Here is a 26425-nt window from a genome sequence, read left to right on the forward strand (position 1 = left end):
TTATACATAATTTTTGCAGTTTTCCCCCTACCCTGCCGTAGCCGTTTCTTTCCGCCGACTCGATCGGCCATCAGTCGCCGGGAAGCATTCTGCTTGGTCTGTGGTATCATGTTGTGTTTATATTACATATTTTTCACATTCATTCTTGCTACTTCCTCCCGGTCCCGCACCTCGCGGACCCATTATAGATCCCTCCACCCCTCCCTCCTTCTATGGTGTTCCGCACTTCACGGACTCCATGTGTTATTATTTCATTATGGGATCCCCGGACGTAGCTTTCACTTTATTCCCTGGTCGAGTTAATTAATCCTGTGTGCCATCGACGGGTTTGACCCTCGACTCCCCCCCCTCCAGACTTTCATGAGCCCTGGGCTCTCTCGGTTGTCTCTCCGGAGCCAACGTTACCTGTAACCACTTGGATTAATCTCATCTATATATATTCACATGTATATATATATATACTCCCTGTTCTCGACCCCCCCCTCGAATACGATCATGATTACGGATTGACTTATTCTTATCTATATTACAGTCGTAGTATATCCTTTCACCACGATAGTGGTATAATTTAAGCCCCCGGAGCCTCCGGGCCCCTCTTGCTTATCTATAAGATACTCGTGTATCTTTTATTTTACAGACAGTACGCTGTGCGATGACGGCATGTTCGGCGGTCCTCCACCAACCCTGCGGCTACGATGTGTGTCGTTCACATGCCCACTGTCTGTCCTGGTAGATGATTTGATTGTTTTTCATTCGGACAATTGTGTAGTTCACTACAAAATGACCTCCACTTTAACATCTGACTCGGTGAGTGGAATTACTTTTAGCTATAATACAGACTTGGTAAGGGGAGTTACAATTAATTACAATTAATTAATTTTAAGGACACTGTTCTTTGGACTCCTCGCATGCCCTTCGATAGCTTCGTGTCTCCGAAGCCCCTGATCTTTTTCCTTTTTTCTTCAGCATGATATTCCTTACCCTCGCTAATAGTCTGTTCTCTTTCAGAGCTCCCAACTTAAAAAGAATGCGGCTCAGGCGACCCTCAAAATCTGGATTGGCGGGTTCGCCCGTAATGTGAAGGCCAAACAGCCTTATATCCTCTCTGAGGAATGGTGCTCTCGCCTTTACCCGCACGTAAAGACTTCGGCTGCGGTCCCCAAAGAGTTGGCGGATCCTATCATTGAGACTATTGAATCCCTACTATTGGCCCCGGATCAAGAGGAGACAGAGGACGTCGCTATCCTCAATTTAGATGTAGAGCCCATGGCTCTGGATGAACCCGACACAGGTAGGGACATAGGTGAGTCAGGTGGGTCCCGGGCTAAGATTCCTCTCCTTAGCCCGACTCTTTCTTCTACTTCTGACCAATCTTCATTTCAAGGATTCCCGGGGACTCCCGGGGCTGATTTCAAGCCCCGGCCTGTTGCCCCCAAGGTTAAGGCTCACCGCAGGCCTTTACACAAGACCCACAAGTTTTCGAAACCATCATCATTGAAGTCAAAATCTTCTTCCACTAGAGTCTCTAAAGGCCGGACTGTGCTGCCAGGTACTAGCCCTGCCAGCTGAACCATAGTATATGATTATTCAGTAGCCAGTATATTTGCAGTAGAGTATATACTGCAGATAGAAAACTATTGTATATATCATACAGTAGTTATTTCTAACGTATCTTGTGTATCCTTGCCCAGTCTTTTGCTGAGACCAATCCTATATTGAAAGAATAGAATTCCTTCAATATTCTGATTAGAAATCAGTTTACAATTTACCCTACAATATTAAATATTTTAGAAGGGTCAGTGGTAGTACACTTTTCTATCCCAAAAGGTTAGAACCCTTATCTTTGAGTTTCCCTGATCAGGAAACTCTATAGTTTTAATATTGGAAGGGAAAGTCACACCATTTGGCTGGATGGGATACACAAGTATGTGTCTTTTCTAATTTCTAGTCCAGTTGGCGACATGCTGGCCGGACCGGGCCACCAGGTGCTAGCCATGCTGGCAACACACCGGCTGAACTACAGTATATGATTATACAGTAGCCAGTATATTTGCAATGTAGTATATACTGCAAACAGAAAACTATAGTATTATTATACAGTAGTTAATTTCTAACATATCTTGTGTACCCTTGTACAGGCTTTTGCTGAGACCGAACCTATATTGAAAGAATAGAATTCTTTCAATACTCTGATTGGAAATCAGTTAATACTTATCCCACAATATTAAATAATTAGAAGGGTCAGTGGCAGTGTACACTTTTTCTATCCCTGGGGGTTAGAACCCTTCTCCTTCGAGTTGCCCTGATAAAGGAAACTCTTTGTCTTTAATATTGGGGGGAGGTTACAGCAATTAGCTGGGAGGGAGACACAAGTATGATTCTTTCCCTATTTCTTTCTAGCTTACTATCCTAAGCTATAATGATTAAAATATGAATAATTGCATATATGTTTATCATGTGAGATAAACAATCATAGACTCATTTTATTTTCCTTTCTTTACAGGAGGAACCCCAGATGAAATGCGATGCGATCTTCTGCAATCTTAGGAGTAAGTACTTCTACGGTCATAAAGCATGCAGGTCTCATGCCCCCTGCAATATTATTACTGAATCCCTGCAATATTGGGACCCCCAAGTCTGCAATATCTGCCAGACCTTAGTGACCGAAGGTTTTGATGACCCCAAGTCAATGGAGTCTAGGGATGTGGCACGTAAAAAGCTCCGCAAATGGGTAAGAGGGTTCCAGAAGAACTCTCTGGGACTATACATACCTAACGATAGGATGCGTAGCTTACTGTGACGGGCCGAGAGAAGGTTATGAACTCAAAGGCAGGATGCAATCGACTGAGTTGTTTATTAAGGAACACTCTCCTTTATATATAAAACCTCAAGGCAACAGGACATAACATGTTCGAGAGACAGACAATGTCACAGAGCAAAACCGGAGACATGATCATTCAGGTTCTTTTTAGTGCGAGGGAAAAGCGCAGATACAACCATAATATATACAAAAGGAATTATGTACAATTGTGTGACACACAGTTGGTACATGGCTCCCCCTTTAAAAATGACATACTGAACATGTTGAATAGGTGCCCTGAATCTGGAGAGGTTGTAGTAAAAACTGCGCCGATTAGCGGCAGTGAGTGGCTGTAGAAGTCGATGGTTGGGGTGTGAGCGAGTGGTGGATGATGGTTGGCTGTGTTGCCGCCCCGGCTCGTCACGGGGTAGGCGAGTGTGTCCTACAGCATTCATAGGCGTGTGTGTCCTACGGTATTCATAGGCATGTCCTACGTCATTCATAGGCGAGTGTGTCCTACGGCATTCATAGGCGTGTCCTACGGCATTCACGTCAGCTTCGGTTAAAGTTGAATAAATGTCCTCTTCGTCACAAGTAGAGGCGTTGATGGAGGTTTGAAAGTCATGAAGTGGGTTTACATCACGAGGAGAGCCGTCTGCGGCAGGTTGCAGGCGAGTGATACTGGTCATTTTCCCGAGGGTGAGCGAAGCCCTTTGGTCCCCCAACGGTTGTTGAGAGAGCTGAAAAGGCGTTGCTATACGGGCGGCTGACAACGGCGAGTACTGCTGCAGAAGGTATCCGGTGACGGCGTCATAGTAACGGTGAGAGGTGTAGGGGGGATGGGGAGGCGGGAGGAGCGAGTCGCTCCGGGGTCACCAATGTGACGGCCGAAAGAGGGTTGTGAACTCAAAGGCAGGATGCAATCGACTTGAGTTGTTTATTAAGGAACACTCTCCTTTATATACAAAACCTCAAGGCAACAGGACATAACATGTTCGAGAGACAGACAATGTCACAGAGCAAAATCGGAGACATGATCATTCAGGTTCTTTTTAGTGCGAGGGAAGAGCGCCGATACAAGCATAATATATACAAAAGGAATTATGTACAATTGTGTGACACACGGTTGGTACATTACTGTTCCCGAAAGCGGTTAGTGAAATGGTTGTGCCCCAAGCACGACTCGCACCTCCCTGGGTCCAGATTGCCATCGAGACGGATGGCAGGGAGGCACCTCTGGAAGATGATGATGATGTCCTGTCGGAATTCCTTCCGTCTGTGCCGGCCCCGGAGCCGTTACCCTCGACGTCTTCACCTTCTACCCCTCTATTGGACAACACGAGCCAGGCGTTGGCCCATCTTATGGATTTAATGGAGAACATTCGCAAACGAGGCGAAACAAGGGAAGCGAAATTCAAGAGAGAGCTCCTGGAAGCTCCACTTATTGCCTTCCAAGGGTCATTCAAGCGACCCAGAGACCAAGACCTCCCAACTTGCTCCAAAACCAATCCCTGGAGGTATGCGGAGCTTATGCCGATTTTGAACGGCAAACCCTACATCTCACAGAAGACGGAGCGGTCCCCTTAGACAACATCCAGTTTTGGCCAAGCTTTAACGCTTTCCCTGATTACTTCATTCGACTGAAGCATGAACCAATGTCAAAAGAGGAAACAGAACCGAAGGAAGTCATGGTTTTCGACCACGATAAGGCACAGGCTCTCTTGTCAAATAGCCTGAGAAAAGCGGGTTATTCGGTGTCGAAAGTGTCTGCCTTGAGCAAGAAACACCCTACCTTTCTTGCTCCTGCTTCAATAGCATTCCCTTTTACGTAGAAGGCATTTAAATCTGTTGCCAAGGCAGTGGAGGCAGGCAAACCATGCCCTGCACTAGAGGAGTGCAGGCCTATGTCACTAGCCTTGCCCATGCAGGAGAAGGTATGGAAGGAAGTCCACCTAACCTTCTCAGTAGGGCAACTGGACGGAAGTAGGGAAACTGGAAGCAAGGAGACGCTTCTGGTAGGAGAGAGGCTCCAACTATTTCAGGATCGTTGGACCTTTGATCCTTGGGCCCAAGGCCTAATAAAGACTGGAATAGGATGGAAACTAGACATGCCTCCACCATCATTTCCTCAACTCTTCCAACACTCCAACCCCGTATTAGAAGAGTATACCCTATAGCTCTTGAGCATACAGGTTATAAGGAAAGCAAAGTCCATCAAATTCCAGGGAAGGCTTTTTTGTGTTCCCAAGAAGGTCTCAAGAAAACTCAGAGTCATTCTGGACTTGTCGCCCCTCAACAAGTTCATAAGAAACAGCAAGTTCAGGATGTTAATCCTTCTACACATAAGGACCCTATTACAAAAAGGGGCGTTCACAATCTCGACAGACCTGACAAATGCCTATTGGCATCCTCTAGTCAGTCGCCCCCTCTCCCCCTACTTAGGATTGAAGTTATAGAAGATAAAGTATGTTCTAAGAGCCATACTCTTCGGACTAAACATAGCTCCAGGTATCTTCAAGAATTTGGCAGACGCAGTTGTGCAACAACCACGCCTAAAAACTGTTCAGGTAACGAAGTACGTGGACGACTGGCTGGTGCGGGTAGCACCCAAAGCGGCTGGTGTGCAAGCATCCAAAAAAGTAACCTAGTACCTGGAACATCTTGGATGCAAAATCAACTTCAAGAAGTCTCAACTCTCTCCACCTCAAAGGTTTCAATGGCTGGAAAACCATTGGAACCTGAGGTCACATTGTCTCTCCTTTCTCTTAGGGAAGAAGGAGATCGCAGGGTCGGTCAAGAGACTACTGTAATCCGACAGGATTTCAAGACGCTAACAGGAAAGAGTACTGAACTCTTTCCAGTTTGTAGCAGTGACAGACCCAGTGCTAAGAGCATAGTTGAAAGATGCGTCAGGAGTCTGGAGAAGATACGCATCAAACGCTCGAAGAGATTTAAAATGACTGATATCGGCCTTACTTTGATCACTTCTCAACCCATGGTCGAAGGCCAAGAGCCTAATGAGGACCGTGCCCTTGCAACCACCTCTACCATCGATGATCATCCACATGGATGCCTCGACGGAAGAATGGGGATTTCACTACCATCAATGGAAAGTCCAAGGGACTTGGTCATCTCTGTTCACGGCCCTTCTCATCAACTTTTGGAAGCCATGGCAGTCCTTTTGACATCGAGAAAACTCTCCCCTTGCAGATCAGCCCTCATCAGGCTGATCTTGGACAGCGAAGTAATAGTGACATGTCTGAACCGACAAGGCTCGAGATCGTCCCATATAATCCATGTGATATTAGCCATCCCTTGACTATCAGCAGTTCACTTATAAATGATCCGCAATGTGACAGCGGCTGCTCTACTCAGTGTCAAGCTGATAGAGTCAGAATGGTCCACAGACGCAGTCTCATTCTCTTCCATCTTGGAACAAGTCCCGGAACTGCAGAACGACCTCTTCGTGACGAGCGTCGTCAAGAAACTACCTCTATATGTAGCCTCATACGAGGACCCTCTAGAGGAGATAACGGACGCCATGTCCCTAGTTTGGAACTGATGGACCCGGCATTTCCTGTTCCTTCCATCCAATCTCCTGATGAAGGTTCGCAACATGCTGAGATCTTTCCAAGGAACGGCAGCTCTAGTGGCTCCCAAATAGCCCAAGAGCAACTGGTTCCCTCTAGTGAGGGAACTGAGGCTGAGGCTGGCCCTTGTACCTAACCCAGCGCTATCTCAACGGGTTCAGAAGTTAACTGTCTCCGATTCATCACAGAGAACCTAAAGCCTTCATTTCATGATTTTCTCACCCTAGCGGTTACAAAATGATTTGGGATCTCAAAAGGCAGTATAGACTTTTTAGAAGAATACAAGTCTAAGTCAACTAGAAGACAATCTGAATCGTCTTGGAAAAAGTGGGTTGCTTTTGTTAAAGCAAAATGACCGAAAGAAATTTCAATAGACTTCTGTCTGTCCTTCTTTATCCACCTTCATAATCAAGGTCTGGTAGCTAAGACGATAACTACGTGTAAGTCAGCCTTGACTAGACCTCTTCCATATGCTTTTCAAGTGGATTTGACGAAAGAAATCTATAAGAAGATCCCGAATGCATCCGTTAGACTTAGGCCTGAAGCTCCTCCGAAGCCCATTTCATGGTCTTTGGACAAGGTCCTACATTATGCTTCATCTGTGAACAATGAAGATTGTTCTCTGAAGGGTCTAACCCTGAAGGTTATTTTCCTGTTCGCTATAGCCTCATGGGCTAAAGTTAGTGAAATAGTAGCCCTATTAAGATATGAGGGCCACATTCAGTTCACAGAAGTGGGAGAACTGAATCTCTTTCCTGATCCACCTTTTCTCGCCAAGAACGAGCCATCCACTAAAAGATGGGGTCCCTGGAGAATCTGCCCTCTGAAGGAAGATGTCTCTCCATGTCCAGTAGGGTGTCTAAAGGTCTATCTTCGTAGAACTTCAGACTTCAGGGGAGGACAACTCTTCAAAGGAGAAACCTCAGGATCAAACTTATCCCTAAAACAACTGAGGGCGAAGCTCTCCTACTTCATTCGCAGAGTGGATCCTGGCAGTACACCCGCAGGTCATGATCCGAGGAAAATTTTGCCGTGTGTACATAGTACACATTGTTGATAGTATACTGCACAACATTTACAGAATTCATATTCGGAAAATTTATCAATATTTTCAGTTTTAGAGTGGCACACGTCATTTCTTCCCTTTCAGGAAGGAAAAATATTTTCTATACGCTGCATGTATAATTCCTTTAAACACGTTACATTCGTTACGCTTGTTTTTCTATTTAGTCATTTATTCTAAATAAATGTCTATTAGAATGTAATTGCGTCCTATTCCTCCCTGCAATTTGCACATTAAATATGCCAGAGTTCTCTTATTTATTTAAGTAAACCTCATATCAGGGTATGCTTACAAACAATGGTTATAGTTGACACTTATATTGTTCCGACAATATATACAAACTGTGAGACCGATTATATATCTGGTGGATACTTATGTTTATTCATACAATATATGCTAACCTTGAGGCCCCTTTTTAACTGTTTAGTATGACTCATCCCTGCAGGGGGCAGGAAGCACTAACATTGTCTATGATTAGTGGTAATGACGGAGAACGGTAACGTCATTTGTGTAAATGGTCCAGATGACCATAGAAAAATTGTCTTAAGGTTATGGCACCTATTGAAATCCACAGATACAGTACTTTCTAGTAATTCTCTGGTAAACTTCCATCAGGACGACATGGCTTGAGCCCAAAAAACGGATTTTGAGCGAAGCGAAAAATCTATCATTGGTGGAAGGTTTCTATAAGTAGCTTCCCTTTCATTTGTCTTTCTTCTTCCCCTTTACTGGGCCACAACATCAGAAACCCTGTCAGTTGAAATTGATTTGTCTAATGGCAAGCCCCCCTTTATTGGTAGCATTTTTGTTATATTCCATTGAAGTGTCATTCCACACACACTCCTTACAAGGGGAAGCATGTAGTAACCAGGTATTATTATTATTATAAACACATTATATGTGCCATTTGGTGTGAACCAAGCAAACCCATTGGATACTCATGCTACTTGGTTTGATTCCCAGCAAACACATTAGTATACATATGTCTCACTGTTACGACACAGATTTTCTGCTCATTGTTCTTTATTGCACAGTCTGTTGACAAGCTTGTGTAGTCACACCACTGGTGCATGACGTATAAGGAACCTGAATTCTCACTACCTACAAAGTACGAGCTTAGGAACCCGTAGATTAGTTTTCCAGCCAGTTTGAACAGGAACTTCCTCCTGCCTAAGGATGAGTCTCCTATGTTAAAAAAGATTGTTTGTATTTGTGCTGGAACAAATGATGAATTTGGAAATAATTTGTATTTTTCCTAAATACAAACCTGTGTCCTTTACTCATACTTTTACTGTCATCACGTACTCCCTAGAAAGTCCCAGCTGCAATCAAAGTGACTACGCAGTAAGCAGAGGGGCAGGGCTTCCCCTCTCCCTGCCAGGTAACTACTGGCCACCAGTTTACAGCTTTTTATAAAAATTTTAACAGCTGTATTCTCTAGCTTCACTGTTATCTCTCCCATATAAAGGAATCAAGGTTGTATAGTTAGGAATAGTATGAATTATTTCTAAATTTATCATGTGTTTTATATAAACCTATTTTTATGCCAAGAACCTTTCAATACCCTCAGATTGATAATGTATTTATACCAGAATTAAATCATAATGTTATGTAAGTCAATTGCTTGTAGAGTACAGTAGGGTCCCGAATTATGCGAGAATTTGGTCGATTAATGACCTCGTGTAAATGGAAAATCGCGAATTTCGAAACACACAACTAACAGAAATAATTCCATTGCGGCCATGGCAACCAGCAATTTGCCTATTCAAATGTGTTTACTACCCATTTCCAATACTTTCTTTGTACTATACTGTATTTCTTTATAATATCAAATTGTTTTTGTAAATAAATAAAACATTTAATATACTTTAAAGTTCTAATAACTTGAAAAATGGTTAAAATTACAACCAGGATAGGTGTAAACACCATATATTTCTCGTTATAACACAACCCAAAATACAGACAAATTTTAATGTTTGTCATATCTATTGTATAATACAACTGGTGAATAGCAAAACCATCACTCTATAGACTAGCTTGTTGTATGATTGAAAATCCAGAATTATCAAAATAAAGGCGATTTTATATCATGCGTTTCCTAAACTCGCTAAAAAGCGTGACAATAGAAAACGACAACCAATGTTTTGTTTACGTTTATCTCTGATCACAACGAAGAAACAGACGCATTATACATCTGTGTTTTTGAATTGACAGCAATTTTACCAAGTATAGATTATATGTTGAATTTGTTATTACCAATGTTCTAATTATTTTTTATTAGAACTTTCAAATAAATGAAATGAATGCCATTTATGAAATGTTTTTCTTTATGATGCCGCCTGAAACGGAAACCTTCCATTTGTTTACGCTCCATCTTCGATCATAATAAACAAACGAATGCATTAAACACACATGATCTAAGTCATAACTAATGATATTACAAACATTTAGTAAACATTATGTTATTACAAATATTTTACTTACCGTATCCATATAAATTCCTAAATTCGTAGCAAAGCTGGAAATTTTTTTTTCCTTATGCGTTTAATCCACAATAGCAAACTGCCGCTAATGACAGAGTGATAACTTACGATAATTCTAAACTGTTACGAAAGATAATTGTCCTTTCCATATCCAAAATACTTTTCCTAACTTCAGTTATAAGTCAACTTGTACCCACCTCAATTATGGATCCATATGCAAAAAATGTAAAAGAAGAAAGTACTAGGCCTATTTTTAAAGCCACCGAACAATTAGGTTACCGCTATAACGTTCGATGAGAGAGAGAGAGAGAGAGAGAGAGAGAGAGAGAGAGAGAGAGAGAGAGAGAGAGAGAGAGAGAGATGGTTTTAAAGTACTAAACAATAAATATGATAGGTTATAACACATTGGTGTTTATGTAATATTAACTGTATAGATGGTTTGAATAAGTTAAGAAATGGTGTAAACAATTCTTTGTTATTGTATTCGCGCGGAAGCTAGACATCAGCTGATGTGATCACAGCCAAAAGTAAAACAAAAATAAGTTAGCAATACTCGATTTTTAAAACACACCCGAAATTTTACAACATAAGTACATGTTTTATTATAGCGCAATTGACATTTAAAGAGTAAAAATTTTCTGGAATAGAATGGTGTTTCCTAAAAAATAGTGGTTTGCGGACGAAATCGGTTACCGTATTTTAAGCTATGATTGAAATGGATGTATACACGGTATAATTTTTTCGTTTTGTATTTAATTGACACTTCAAGAAAACCGATTTTGGTTTCTTCATCTATTTGTAAGTATTGTATAACGAGAGAGAGAGAGAGAGAGAGAGAGAGAGAGAGAGAGAGAGAGAGAGTGGACTCGCAGGGGAGACGGTAGGAGACGGGGGAAGGGGGGATTTGGTTGCCAGTGGCTAAAAATAGATTCTGGAAGACGGTAAAGGGAAAAACGAATCCCATCGAATAAACAGAATAAGGAAAGGGAATAAGATCCAGAGGAATAATAGATATAATGGAATGAAAATGACTAGATGGTGTTAGTTGTGATAAGAATAATTTAGATATTTGAAATAAGAGTGTCTGAGGAGGTATAGAAGGAATTCGTGATAAATATAGAGGAATATCAAAGGATACAGTTAGTTTGCATTAAAGGGTTTGTTATCGTTTATCGGCAGTGAATAGCCTAAACTTCGGTAACGAGTCGTCAATATTTTGTCATATTTTAAACAGTATACATTTGATTTGCAAACATTGGTTTTGTAGAGTAGACGGTAAAATAAAATCTAGAGAGAGAGAGAGAGAGAGAGAGAGAGAGAGAGAGAGAGAGAGAGAGAGAGAGATTTCTGCCATCAAATCTCTCTCTCTCTCTAGATTTTATTTTACCGTCTACTCTACAAAACCAATGTTTGCAAATCAAATGTATAGCCTACTGTTTAAAATATGACAAAATATTGACGACTCGTTACCGAAGTTTAGGCTATTCACTGCCGATAAACGAACCCAGTCTACTCGTGAAAACCTTGAACGCCCAGAGGGAAAAATAAGGCTTTTAATTATACTGTACTAAACAAAAATAATGCTTTAATATACCATCATTAACACTACCATTACAATTATCGTAAGGTTGGAGAAAGATAAAGATTGCCGAGAACGTAACCACATTTCTGTTTACATTTTGTCAGCTGGACTCGCACAGTCAACAGTTGATTTCATTGTTGATGTGGAATTTTATCCTTAAATAGGCTATTCATTATGAAATTATGTTAATGAAATGTAATGTTAATATTGTTTTGTAACATTTATTATAAATCACCGTATTTAGGGCTACCAATATACTTAAAAAGACTATAGATTTGATACATTTTGTAGTGCTTGACTCGCGAACTTTGAACAGCCTCGTGGATACAGAAAATTTATTTTTGAAAAATAGCGATCGTGGAAATGGGGAATCGTGTAATTCGAACACGCTTAATTCGGGACCCTACTGTATATGTAAAATATAGAATCCATTTCAAAACAAACATTTTGCTTTATTTTGAAGAATATTTTTAATTTTAGATTGTCAGCTCATTGCAAGGCAAATATGGTTTCAAGAGGTTCCATAGAGACGGTTATGGAACTGTGTTAGAGGATAAGAAGAGGAGGTTTTACAATCATGCTGAAACTAAGGTAAGTAGAAGTAAATTTTGTTGAATCATCTTCATAAAATTATTTCATAAGAAATCATATCTGATTTGTTAACTACTTTACTAACAGTCTCCTTATTATAGTATCCCAAGTATCATGTGATATCCATGGTTTTCTCCTTGTAACTGCATGTCCCAAAACTTCACTACCAACTGACTGATATAGGTTCTTAATATCATACCATTCTTCATTAATTGTCTGCTCTTCTTCTCTTAAAGTTTCTACTTTCAATTGCAAAGGTTACTCTGTGCTAATCTTTTAGAAGCTTAGTTGTATCAAACGTAGGTATTCTATCTATATCTCTGTTGGGTGCTTTCAGATTTAATTTCAGTGTGGCAATGAGGAGCTGGTGATCACTACCAATATTTGCACCTCTGTAGCTTCTAACATTTCTCAGTCTTCCTTCTCTCTTTAGTAAGGCTATATGATCTATTTGATTTTTGTAATTGCCCTATGGTGAAGTCCATGTATATTTGCGTTTGTCCTTTATTAAGTTTTTGTTTTATTTCTGATAGATTTTCTTGATCTTGTTTAGGAAATCTTCCACCTTTCTCTTGTGCTAATTCCAATGCAAATTCAGTTAAATTACTGTTCATTTCTTCTTTACTTGCTTTCATATCATCATTTTGCTGGGAATATCTATTTTACTTTACTGAACTAAACTCATCAGATTTTACTCTTATTACAGGCGTGTTTATTTTCTTTCATGAAATAGGGTTTTCTCTTTCCTTAGATCTAAACAAATTTTGCTTTTCACCAATCCATGATCTCTTGACTTTAACTTGTTCAACTTTGTTACATCTTTAACTAAATTGACTTTGTCACTGAGAATAAATCTATTTTTTTCCTCCATTTAGGCTTCTCCATGTTGATTTGTATGCTCCTTTCTCTATAAGAAGATGTTCGCGATTTTAAGTTTGTTTCTTTTAGCAAATTCTACAAGCATATCTCCTCTGTCATTCCTTAAGCCTACTCCAAATTTTTCCTACTGCTGACTCTCCTCTCTCTTTTTTACCTATTTTAGTATTGAAATCACCCAAAACAAAGGTACTGTAAATTGAGTCCTATGTTTTTCATAGATATCTCAAGTTTTTCATAAAAAGTTTTTATTTCTTCCTCCGTATGGGATGTTGTTGGTGCATAAATTGGAATGATCTTCACTTTATACTTACTTAGGACTACAAAATTTTTTATGTTACAAAGAAGATTTTTATTAATAAGAAAACCCCCTCTACTTTCTTTTCTTTCATGTCCTCTGAAGCAAAATATGTGGCCCTCCTTTAATTCTGTATAAGAATCCCCAGTTCTTCTAATATATATATATATATATATATATATATATATATATATATATATATATATATATATATATATATATATTGATAATGAAAAATATTTTTAGTATTAGTCTATACATATAAAATAGGTTTGTATTGATAAATCTATTCAAGTTATATTAGGTTATGATTATTGTGTAGTCTACCTTACCTAAAGTAGCCTAGGTTTGCCTATTGTGGCTACCAGCATGACCTTCTCATGATTTGTGCCATATTAATGAAGGTCTATTGTAATATTTGGAGGCTTTCTCTTTTCTTGGTTAATTGTCCTACTCATCATTCTCCCGCCTAAAGTACAATTCAGGCTGTTTATGATGAATATGTCTACATGAATTATTTTACAACATTGCATGATTATCTGTAGACTTCTCCTTCCCAACAATCTCATTGGTTGAGGTTGTCACAGAAATATGAGGTTTCATTCTTAATGAGGTAATGATGCATGATCTTAGTTTTTCTGTTGGGGATTTTCTTCTTCAAGATTAATCAAGTTGGTGGAGCTGGAATAGCTTTGCTCAGAATAAGAAAAAAAAGCATAGTTTTTTGTAAAAACAAGTTTAGGTTTTCCTTTAAACATTGTTTAATGTAAAAATATGTTTATGTTTTCCTTTAAATATTTTATGTTCCCTTCTTATCTTTTTTTTTTGTAGGAGTTTGAAAATATCGAAAGTGAATGGCCCTTGTTTTACTTATACATGATGATTGAAGGTATCTTCCGTAACAGCGATGAACAAGTTGAACAGTACAAGAATTTGCTGCAGCCACTCATAAAAAGGGATAGATATGGAGGTAAAGTAAAAATGTGTAGCTTTAATAGGTATAAATTATTTTCATCAATAAGATGTTATTTATTTGAATTTAGTAGACCACTGATGAAAATTTTTAGTTTCTTGGAAGGTCATGGTAATAAAGATATATTTCACAAAGATGTTGACTTCTTGAAATAGCTACGGTAGGATCCCCAAGTATTTAAATATTGGTTTATATTCTTTTATACATAGGTAAGATTTCTGCTAGATTATCCCAATCTAGTGTGTGTTATACAGCCACAAAATGTTTTATTTCTGCTTCTCATATTACTGTAAACTTATATTCCATTTTATTTCCTTTTTCATCCTCTGTGCTATTCTCTATTCAAGATAATATTCATATTTAAAGTGAATAATTATTGTTATCTACAATATGTGGTGTTTCTTGCAATACCCTATGACACTATAGGTTCCTATGACATGTTTGGGGTGTAAAGTTGACTAAGTCTTGGGTATGCAAAATACAAACCTGTTAGAATATCTTCATTATAAACTCCCTTTGAAGAGGTTAGGAAGTCTCCCAGCCCTCTCCTATAATGACCATCCAACTAAGAGAGTAGGCCCACAACACAAATAACCACTTATCTAAGATATTCACTTCAGTAAGACAGACAAGTCTATCCGAGACCCAATATCATACAACCTCATGGTTTACCAAGCCAAACGTTATGAGAACAACTACTAAAGTGGGCCTGCTCAGTCTTGAAATAAGAAGGGATTCACATAATATATGATTCTATTTTACCTCTATTCCCTCTCTCCAATACCCATATCAGATGAATAGGGACGGACAACTACCAGTAAGAACAACTGATGGTCTGATCAGCCGTCTCATCTCGTGGTCATATTATTATTATTATTATTATTAATTGCTAAGCTACAACCCTAGTTGGAAAAGCAGAATGCTATAAGCCCAGAGGCCCCAACAGGGAAAATAGCCCAGTGAGGAAAGGAAACAGGGAAAAATGAAATATAATAACAGTAACAACATTTAAATAAATATTTCCTGTATAAACTATAAAAACTTTAACAAAACAAGAGGAAGAGAAATTAGATAGAATAGTGTGTCTGAGTGTACCCTCAAGCAAGAGAACTCTAACCCAAGACAGTGGAAGACCATGGTACAGAGGTTATGGCACTACCCAAGACTAGAAAACAATGGTTTAATTTTTGAGTGTTCTTCTCTTAGAGGAGCTGCTTACCATAGCTAAAAGAGTCTCTTCTACCCTTACCAAGAGGAAAGTAGCCACTGAACAATTACAGTGCAGTAGGTAAACCCTTGAACAAAGAAGAGTTGTTTGGTAATCACAGTGTTAAGTGTATGAGGACAGAGGAGAATCTGTTAAGAATAGGCCAGACTATTTGGTGTATGTGTAGACAAAAGGTAAGAACCATAACAAGAGAGAAGGATCCACCAGTCAAAGGACCCCATAACTCTCTAGCAGTAATATCTCAATGGGCGGCTGGTGCCCTGGTCAACATACTACCTAATTGTTGGAGGACAGGAACATTCCCCCCCCCCAAAAAAAAAATGTGTTACGATGTAAGCATGTGTGTGGGAACATAGTTTAAAAATAGAGTTTAAATACCCACTGTGATACGGCTGAATAAGTTGGCTAATCCTACCTCATTAATAACTGTATCAAGTTTATAAATCACAGGCTAAAGACGCTTAGTCAAGATTCACCTAACATATAGCCAGAAACTGACTGCAGCACAATTAAAAGTAATAATATTCACCCTTAATCTAGCCAAGGTGTAAATGCTAAAAGTTAACTTTCTTTTGTATTTCATAACAATGTAGTAGTATAAACTCGTCGATAATGAATAAAGTTACCAAAATGGTGCCGGCAATCAACAACCCCCTTTTACGTTACGAAGACAAAAATAGTCTAGGACAGTAAAAAGTACTTTAGAAAATATAGGAAACACAACAAACTAACATTTGGATAGCAAGAAACAAACACAATTACTTGAATGCTGACGCTAACCAGACATGTTTGTTTGAATGTTAAGCCATGAAAGGAAGAAAATACCTGAATACAGGTACTAATCTTAATAGTGTTCTTGAATTGATTTTGATCACACAAGGATAGGCTTGATTGTTATGTCCACAATGAATAAAGAATGGTGGCTTTGACGTAGGTACACCAACAATGACTGAGAGGAGGGTTCCTGTCTTGGACATTGTGCATGACATCATCCATAGCAGACATCTTTCAGCTGCTTAGGTGCTGTGGCAAGCTCAAATGAGCCTGAACTCGCAAGGTCTTCTATGTACACAATGAGTCCATGCTTTGCTTGTTGATCCACTAGCCCTAGAACAAGGGAGACAGTAATTCTGAGGAATTCATGTCGTATTAGATTACTTGTTGTAGCTTTTCAAAGGGAAGTCCTTAGGGGACCACACAGCACCTCCCCAAAAATAAGTGGTGTCTTCATTGAAGCTCCATTTTTTCTTATATTTGTTGACAGGTTTTGTTTTGGAAATCTTTTCCCATTTCTTTTCATGAGTTCTACTTGCTTCCTTTTCATTCGTGTCTTTGTCTAATCTCTCTCCTCTTTCAGCTTCCATAAAAAGGCTTGTTTATAGAGATGTCAGCTTAACACTCTCTTAAAGTTTTAGTTTTTGCATGAAATCATGCTTTTGAGGAATATTTTCCTCTATGCTGGAACTTGTTCATGGCTCCCCTCACATGTGTTGTCCAGAATAACCAACATTGAGGTGCCTTGTCACACTCTTGCCCTTTATGGCATTTTGATTTTATGCTGAATCACTAGTAAAACTATTCAATAATAAGCACAGATAATATCAACCAAAAGGAATGAAAAATGGTAGAGATATGTACAACAAAATAAAACAATAACTTGGACACAAATTCTAAAAAGAGCTCAAGGCCGAGATCTGTGAGAGACTGTGGTCTCTGTGCTACCCAATCCACCGCGCGTCATTCTGCTGAGTCATAGTTACGCTGTCCCATGTAAACAGTATCCCCATGCATGTCTAGACCCTTTGCTTTCTCTATTTTATGTTTGGAAAAATTGCCATTATTTTTTATAAAAATAATTTTCTGCCCTGCATAAAAAAACATTTAGAATAGCGCCAATGTATCCCTGCGTGTCGTAAGAAGCAACTAAAAGGGACAGGACGAGGGGGCTGGTAACCCCCTCTCCTTTATTATATACTCCTGTGAGACATCGAAGAGGTGGAGCCTGGGGGGAGAGTAATTGCTCCCAGCACTAGTTTTGGGGTGTCTGAATGTACGTAGATGTAGTACGATAGAAAGTAAAAGATGTAAGATTGGGAGCATGTTTAGGAATGAAAGGATGGATATATTGGCTTTGAGCGAGACAAAGATAAAAGGGAAGGGTGAAGTGATGTTTGGTAGTGTGTCTGTTAGAGTGTCTGGGAATAAAAGGGGAAGAGCAAGAGAGGGTGTGAATTATTGCTTAGTTAATGGGTGACAGATAAAGTAGTGGAATGGAAGGAGATATCATCTAGGTTAATGTGGGTAAGGGTTAGGTTGGGTAGGGAATTTTGGGCCTTTGTTAGTGCATATGGGCCAGGTTGTGAGAAAAGTGAAGAAGAGCGGAATGAGTTCTGGAATGAATTAACTAGGTGTGTAGAAGGACTGGATAGGAGTTATGTAGTTGTCATGGGTGACTTAAATGCTAGAGTGGGCGCCGGATAGGTAGAAGGTGTCATTGGGAAGTTTGGCGTACCAGATGAAAATGAGAGTGGTGAGAGACTGGTAGATATGTGTGTTGAGCAAGAGATGGTGATAAGTTCTAGCTTTTTCAAAAAGAAAGATAAAAACAAGTATACATGGGTAAGAGTGGAAAATGGAGGAGTGGTAGAAAGGGTGTTAATGGATTATGTGTTGATGACTAAAAGAATATTTGGAAGATTGAAAGATGTGCACTTGTTTAGGGGTATGGCTAACGGTATGTCTGATCATTTTCTGGTGGAAGGAAAATTAGTTGTAGCAGAAGAGTGGGGGAATAGAGTTGATGGATGTAAAAGGGAGCTAGTGAGGGTTGAAGAGTTAATAAAACTGGAGGTAAAAAGTGAATATCAAGAAAGGTTGAAAATGGCATATGACTGTGAAAGTAAGAGAAACTGGTAATTTAGAGGAGGAGTTAAAGTTAGTAAAAGAAAATTTTTTTGGGATTGCAAGTGATGTGTGGCAAGAAGTTTGTTGGAGCAGCATGAGGAAGGGCAATGAATGGTGGAATGAAGGAGTGAAGGTAAAAGTGGAAGAGAAAAAGAGGGCATTTGAAGAATGGCTGCAGATAGGCCATGGGGCATAAGCTGTAGGGGGCTTAGTTTTTGAGTTCGTGGCCACTTTCTTGGGGCAAGTTGATTCCACTTGATTTTGAACCATGGGGGTCAGGACACTCAGAATATGCAAAGTTCCCGCAAAAATAGTTGCTCCTTAATTAGTTATAGGCCATTATGTAACCAATTAGTCATCAGAAGTGAAAATGACCAATAACACAAAGATGATTTATATTCAGTAGAAAACATTTTATTTACAGTTTTTAAGAATGAGTACAGTGTTGTACATATGTATCATAACATGTGATTAACATTATGCAATAGAAATGTAAACAACAGCACCCTGGTGGTGGTATTATGAACTACACTGTTAACTTAACTTCCAGGATATCATAAATGTCCATTATCCTTTGCTTTAAGTGTGCAACGAAAATCAAATTCAACTTTTACAGACTTTAAGAGATCACAACTATAAAATGACACCAAAAATAGAACCAACAACAATAAAAGGACACCGAAAATAGAACCAGAGTCAAATTTACCCTCATAAACCTAGCAAAATTGACAAGAATCCTTCGGAGATAAAGTAGTGTTTTTCCCACCATAGCAAATAATCATGAATTAGAAATTAAGTAGGGCCTATTGCTGCAAATTTTTCTCACGAGATGGAACTGTACTGCAAAGCAGCGCTCCACCATTCACTAGTATTCATCATCAGACACATCAGAGTCAGAGACGTCAGGGTCAGATACACTTTCTGTCTCAGGGATCCTATTAGTGCAGTTCTCAACCTGACACCTGCATAAGTCAGTACAAGGAAGATTCATTTTGCTGCATGAGCAAGCACCCTTGCACCCACCTTTCTGGCACTTGCAGTTCACAGTTTTTAGTACACTAGGGGGAGCCGGGTCATCAGCCATCCATTCAAAGACAAGGGTGTCACCAGTAATCTTCCAGCCATGACCATTGGGAGATGGAGCATGCATGATTGGCTGAAGGGACCTACGGTGAATTGCTGCCTGATAGTTTCCCCTTTTTACATGATGCAGCAGACAATCTTGGTTTGGAGGCAGCATCCAAGAGTCTGATTTTCATGTCAGCCGGAACATTTACTTCCGAGCATTATTTCTGACCATACAGTGTGCAGACAAATTTCTCAAACATGGGCAAGATGGAAGCTGATGCTTCCCATTCTGTTCCCAACTCTGCAAATATATTGACATATTCAACAGTTTTGTTGAATATGTCAAGGGGTTTCACCTTTCCCTTCCCTTTGAATGCACTAACCGAGTCGCACCCAGTAAAAACATGAATACCAAGAAGAGCTCGACATTTTTCTGCCCCAAGTTTCTCAGCCAGTTTGGAAATGCAGATACTTCGTCGCTTGTCCCCAGCACCAGTTTGAAATAGCAAATCAGCAGGGATTTCCTGAGCTAGTGCTTGAGATATCATAAAAACATCGGTATCTGGACTACTTATTATAACTGTTGAGATGTTTTTAGCAGCATGACTTGCATGCAACAGTAATCTCGTGTCAGCCTCTTCATGGTCACAGAAGAGGTCAGACACTTCAATGATCATAATTTTACCATCAACTGCAGCTATAGAGTGGCACTTTTCTCCATGTGAGACAACCAATGCAATAGGTCCAAAAACCTGGGGCTTACATTTCACCCATGTTTCATAAAGAAACTCCATAAGGTTTTCTTTATTCGACCCCTCAGCTAAGAACTTCTTAAACTGTTTTAGGGTCTTTTGGTCAGGCCTTGTGATTTTCACCAATTGAGCCCCACTGGCTGCTCTGCGACTTCGCTCACAGTTTTTTATACTGTGTGTTGGATAGCGATCACACACAAAGTTGACCCTTTGGCAGCCATACTGGTTACCTAACCTGATAAGGTCAACCAAAAGCTTGTCTGCAAACATCCCAAATGTAGCTGGAATGTTTTGTGCCTGCTGAATAAATGCCATTCCATCAATCACCAAAGCAGACCCTGGAGGTATGTCCTCTATATTCACACACTCAGCCCGACCCTCCAACTTCTTCATCAACTTTGCTTTATCTGTTTTAGTAATGGTACCATTGCCAGTTGCCAAAGCCAAAGGTACAGGTGTCAATGAGTAAGCCAAGAGTTTCTTTAAATCTACTTCCCTACTCCTGCCAATAATCAGGAGGTGATTAAACATGTCATTAGTGGCTTTGAGTAGCACTGTTTCAGACTCGACTTTAACCTTTGATGTTTTTGCAACTGTGGCAAAGGTCTTCAATTTCCTTGATTTGATTGGCTCAAATAGTTTCTCAGGCTCTGATTTCAATCTGGACTCTTCAAATTCTTTGATAGCATCAGCCCCTTTCCCATAAACAATTTCAAGGTCGGACCTCACATTAGATGGAGCTACAGTGCCGGAGCAAATGTTAATTAGGTCCTCCCCTGAATACTCAAATGGATTAACCATTGAGTTTATGGTTGACATTATACTCCTAACTGCTGTCTCATCATGTTTTATTCGAGTTTCATCCAGGTCTTTCCGTCCCCTTTCTGTTTCTCCCTTCCCAGCCATATTTTCACATTCCTTAGCAATTGCTGCCCGCTGATGGTGACTTGATAGCCACCTGTTCACGGCACCCTTATCTAGGGTCTGGCCTTTCATACCCCCCTTAGTTTTCGAATCCCTGATGATCTGCAGAGCATGTTTGTGATGATGACCCACTAATCAGGCTTAGCCAGGCACTTTTTCGAGGTGGTGTTCCAAGATCATCTGGATTAGTGCCTTTACGTTTAGAACAGCGGACAATGGCCCTTTCGATCCTTTGTTTGTCTGTAAACCTTCGGTAACATTCTGCATGGTACCCAAGGTGGTCTAAATCTAAAGTTTTTTCAAAAGTTTCAGACAGTTTCTCTGCTACCTCACGTTGAATACCATCTAAATGTTTCCACTTTCTATTACACTCCTTGATTTTTTACATACATTGGTCAGAAATGGGTAAAACATCACTTTCTTCCTCCAACACACAGTGAATACAGCAAGTCCCGGGGGCTGCCATGTTGGAAATCTAAGCGATTTGATTGGTTAATTTGCTGTTAGCCATCTACTGTCAAAAATAGGAACTACAGAACTATAGTATGGCCACCTATTAGCCACCAACTTAACTACAAATAATTTGTATGATTAAAATGGCTAATTAAAATTTTAGGAGCAACTATATTTGTGGGAACTTGTTGCATAATGCCTAAGAATGACTTTCTCTATGATAAAAAAATGTAATGAAGTTGCCCCATGAAAGTGGCCACGAAGTGACAAGATACAGCTTATGCCCCATGGCCTAAGAGTGATAGTGTAGAGAAGTATGAAAGATATAGGGAGAAAAATGTGGAAGTAAAGCACAAGGTAACTGAGGTAAAGAGGGCGGCTGACCTGAGGGGGGGTCAAGGATTGTGTCGTTCATATGAAGAAAATAAGAAGTTTTGGAAAAGAAGTGAAGAGAGTAAGGAAGGCTGGTTCGAGAATTGAAGAGACAGTGAAAGATGGAAATGGAAGGTTGTTAAAAGGAGAGGAGGCAAGGAAAAGGTGGGGGGAATATTTTGAAAGTTTACTGAATGTTGAGGATAATAGGGAGGCAGATATAATTGCTGTTGCAGGTGTTGAAGAGCCAGTGATGGGAGATGGGAATGAGAGAGAGAGATTACAAGAGAGGAAGTGAGGAGAGCACTAGATGAAACGAGAGTAGGAAAAGCACCCGGTGTGGATGGTGTGAGAGCTGAGATGTTGAAGGAAGGGGGTGTGACTGTTCTTGAATGGTTGGTGAGATTGTTTAAAATGTGTTTTGTGTTGTCAATGATACCAGTAGATTGGGTTTGTGCATGTATTGTACCACTATATAAGGGTAAGGGAGATGTGCACGAGTGTTGTTCAAGGTGTATTAGTTTGTTGAGTGTGGTTGGAAAAGTGTATGTTAGAGTACTGATTAATAGGATTAAGGATAAAACAGAGAATGCAATCTTAGAAGTACAGGGTGGTTTTAGAAGAGGTAGGGGGTATATGAATCAGATTTTTACAGTTAGGCAGATATGCGAGAAATATTTAGAAAAAGGTAAGGAGGTGTATGTTGCGTTTGTGGATCTGGGGAAAGCGTATGATAAAGTTGATAGGGAAGCGATGTGGAATGTGATGAGGTTATATGGAATTGGTGGAAGGTTGTTGTAAGCAGTGAAAAGTTTCTACAAAGGTAATAAGGCATGTGCTAGGATAGGAAATGAAGTGAGCGATTGGTTTCCGGTGAGAATGGGGCTGAGACAGGGATGTGTGATGTCGCCATGGTTGTTTAACTTGTATGTTGATGTAGTGGTGAGAGAGGTGAATGCCCAAGTGCTTATACAAGGATTGAAACTGGTAGACGAGAATGATCATGAATTGGAGGTAAATCAATTGTTTGCGGATGATACTGTGCTGGTTGCAGACTTGGAAGAGAAGCTTGGCCGATTAGTGACAAAATTTGGAAGGGTATGTGAGAGAAGGAAGTTAACAGTTAAAGTGGGTAAGAGTAAGGTTATGAGATGTACGAGAAGGGAAGGTGGTGCGAGGTTGAATGTCATGTTGAATGGAGATTTACTTGAGGAGGTGGATCAGTTTAAGTACTTGGGGTCTGTTGTTGCAGCAAATGGTGGAGGGGAAGCAGATGTACATCAGAGAGTGAATGAAGGATTCAAAATGTTGGGGGCAGTGAAGGGAGTGGTAAAGAATAGAGGGTTGGGCATGAATGTAAAGAGAGTTCTGTATGAGAAAGTGATTGTACCAATTGTGATATATGGATTGTAGTTGTGAGGAATGAAAGTGACGGAGAGACAGAAATTGAATGTGTTTGAGATGAAGTGTCTGGTGTATCTTGAGTAGATAGGGTTAGGAACGAAGTAGTGAACGGATGTAAGAAATGAGTTAGCAGCTAGAGTGGATATGAATGTGTTGAGGTGGTTTGGCCATGTTGAGAGAATGGAGAAGGTCTGTCTGGTAAAGAAGGTGATGAATGCAAGAGTTGATGGGAGGAGTACAAGAGGAAGGCCAAGTTTTTTGTGGATAGATGGGGTGAAGAAAGCTCTGGGTGATAGGAGGAGAGATATGAGAGAGGCAAGAGAGCGAGCTAGAAATAGGAGTGAATGGCGAGTGATTGTGACGCAGTTCCGGTGGGCCCTGCTGCTTCCTCCAGTCGCCTTGGATGACCGTGGAGGTAGCAGCAGTAGGGGATTCAGCGTTATGAAGCTTCATCTGTGGTGGATAACGGGGGAGGGTGGGCTGTGGTACCCTAGCAGTACCAGCCGAACTCGGTTGAGTCCCTTGTCAGGCTGGGAGGAACGTAGAGAGGAAAGGTCCCCTTTTTTTCATTTGTTTGGTGTTGGATACCCCCCAAAATTGGGGGAAGTGCCTTGATATATGTATGTACTGTATGTGATTTTCTGCTATATGTAAATTATGTTGTATCGAAGTAAAGGGAATACTTTTCATCAGATGTCTATTGCATGTTGTGGTGCACAAATGGTTAAGGAAAGAGTGCAAAAATAGGAGATTTTGAAGTACTTTGCTGTACAATTACAATAATATAAACTAAAATACAGTGACGGAACTATGTGATAACAATATTGTGAGTTAAAAAAGGGTGTTGGCGACCCTACATAAGCAGTAAGTCAGTTGGTGAGGGTGATGACGTGTGGATTAACAGTAGGCCACTAAAATTTTGTTATTTTTAAAGTTTGGCAGAGGTCTCTGTTACCTAATTCCTGTAAAAATCGAGGGTTGACTATTAATTAAGCAAAGAAGAAATCTATATTTCTTTCTCCATTGTAACAAACGAAAGAGCAAAACCTAGTATTCTTTAAATCATGGCCTTTCTTATGCTAGCTTAAATGTATTTGAATTACAGCTGTGCATATTTCACCATATACAAAAAAAGTTTTTGTAAAATTTATCCAACTAAAAATAAAAAAGTTTAACATTTGAAATATAAATCAAATCACATTTTCTTTCTGTTGTATTTTTACTATATTAATGTAACTAAACACTTATTATACTACATTGAAAAAGTTTTTATGTAAAATTGTGATTATCATAATTATAAAGAAATGTTATGAATTATTTATCTTATTGAAGTACTTTTGTAAGATATTAGATTGCAACGTCTTGAACCCATTTAGTGAATCGAAACTAGATACAGTGTCTAGCCTAGCTATTCAGAATCATTGTTTGTTTGGACACTAAGTACAAACCCTATCGCTCTTTATTAGCGGATATACTTTCGGCGAAGCTGGAAATCTAGCCATAAGACTTTTAGCAAGGGGTAACTATCGCACTGCTAGTTAGCGGGGTTTTATGTGGGTAGTACCAGCTACCCTGATTACACACACACACCTGTGTTCTATAGTCACTTTTACTTTTGGCTCGGTGGAGAGTAGACTTTTGTCTCTCTCTATGCTCAACCTTGTTTGACTAGCCTTTGACTAATTAGTTCTTTTAGTTTTATTTTTTTCAGGTGTGAGCCTTGCTTTTTCAGAGATGGCATAGTGCGGGGTTTCCTCGAGGGTGGAGAAACTTTTTCTGACGATCTTTTCCCCTTTGACGCCGGACAACACTTAGGCTGGAGGACACCCCCGCATCCCCACAGGGGAGTCGTTCTCCATGTGGATGCCCCTTCATAGTATGAAGTACATGTTGCTCATAACCTTCAAGTTCAAGGGCAGGAAGGCTGCTTGCGGCTGACCCAAAGCTCGACTTTGGTCTTACTCCTCTACACTGACGATGACGACTCACTCCTTCGATCTGCAATGCCAACTGGCAGAGGAAGCGCAAAGTCTTAACCTTATTCCTGCGCCTCTTGGGGGACACCTTTCCCGGTTGCAAGGTAGTTTTTCTCCCGTGTGGCTTTCTTCAGATATGAAGACAATGTATTCCCTCGTTCTGAGATGGCAGCCTGTGTAGAGAGTGCAAAGTCTAAAGCATGTTCTTGCGCCTCTCTGGGGACACCTTTCCCGTTCGCTGTTTAGGTTTTCTCCCGAGTTGTTTTCTTCAACGCTGATGACGCTGCACTTCCACGGTCTGCGATGGCAGCCGTGGAGGGAGTGCAAAGTTTGAAGCATGTTCCTATGCCTCTTGGAGACACCTTTCCTGCTCATGAGTTACATTTTCACCGGAGTGGTTTTCTTTGGCGCTACCGATGTCGCACTCCATCGTTCGGCTAATGCAGCCTGCATAAGGATTTTTCATCAGAGTCTCTGAGCTTCTACAGTTAACTTTCTTGTAGAAAGCCTCCAGTATTCAACCTCTTCTCCTAGAACAACTTTGTTCAACAAACTCCGTTCAGCATGGAGATGGCAGACACGGTCAGACAAGCAGTAAGACCACAGGGCTTCATGTGCACGCTGGACCTCAAGGACGCATACATCCAGATCACAGTACATTCATCATTACGGAAGTATCTAAGGATTATACATGACAACAGGCAATACTAGTTCAAGGTGCTGTGCTTCGGTCTTTTAATAGCACCTCAAGTTTTCACAAGAGTTTTTACCCTAGTGTCAACGTGGGCTCACAGGATCGGCATCTGTCTCCTAAGATATCTGGACGATTGGCTGAATCCTAGCAGACTCGATGGTTATTCTTCTTCAACACCGAGACAGACTCCTCGAATTTTGTTGTGATCTGGGGATTGTGGTAAATCTCAAGAAGTCCTCCCTGCTTCCATCATAGAGACTGGTATACCTAGGCATGATCATCGAACCAGCCTGCAAGAAAGTCTTCCCTTCAGATGACAGGATCCAGAGGCTGAGGATGGTGGCAAGTCCCTTTCTTCAATTAGACGTACTCCAAGCCCAGCAGTGGTTACGTC

General features: G+C 40.2%; 1 protein-coding gene across 3 annotated transcripts in view; it reads left to right on the forward strand.

Moving 5' to 3' along the window:
* LOC137643987 (probable phosphorylase b kinase regulatory subunit beta) overlaps positions 1-26425 on the forward strand; it is a 647361-nt gene that overhangs the window by 204434 nt on the left and 416502 nt on the right. For all 3 annotated transcript variants that reach the window (XM_068376819.1, XM_068376818.1, XM_068376820.1), the window contains exons 8-9: positions 11999-12109; positions 14115-14253. In XM_068376819.1, coding sequence (XP_068232920.1) covers positions 11999-12109; positions 14115-14253 — 250 coding nt within the window. The remainder of the gene's footprint in view (positions 1-11998; positions 12110-14114; positions 14254-26425) is intronic.

Source organism: Palaemon carinicauda, chromosome 7 (assembly GCF_036898095.1).
Source record: "Palaemon carinicauda isolate YSFRI2023 chromosome 7, ASM3689809v2, whole genome shotgun sequence".
Classification (NCBI taxonomy): Eukaryota; Metazoa; Arthropoda; class Malacostraca; order Decapoda; family Palaemonidae; genus Palaemon; species Palaemon carinicauda.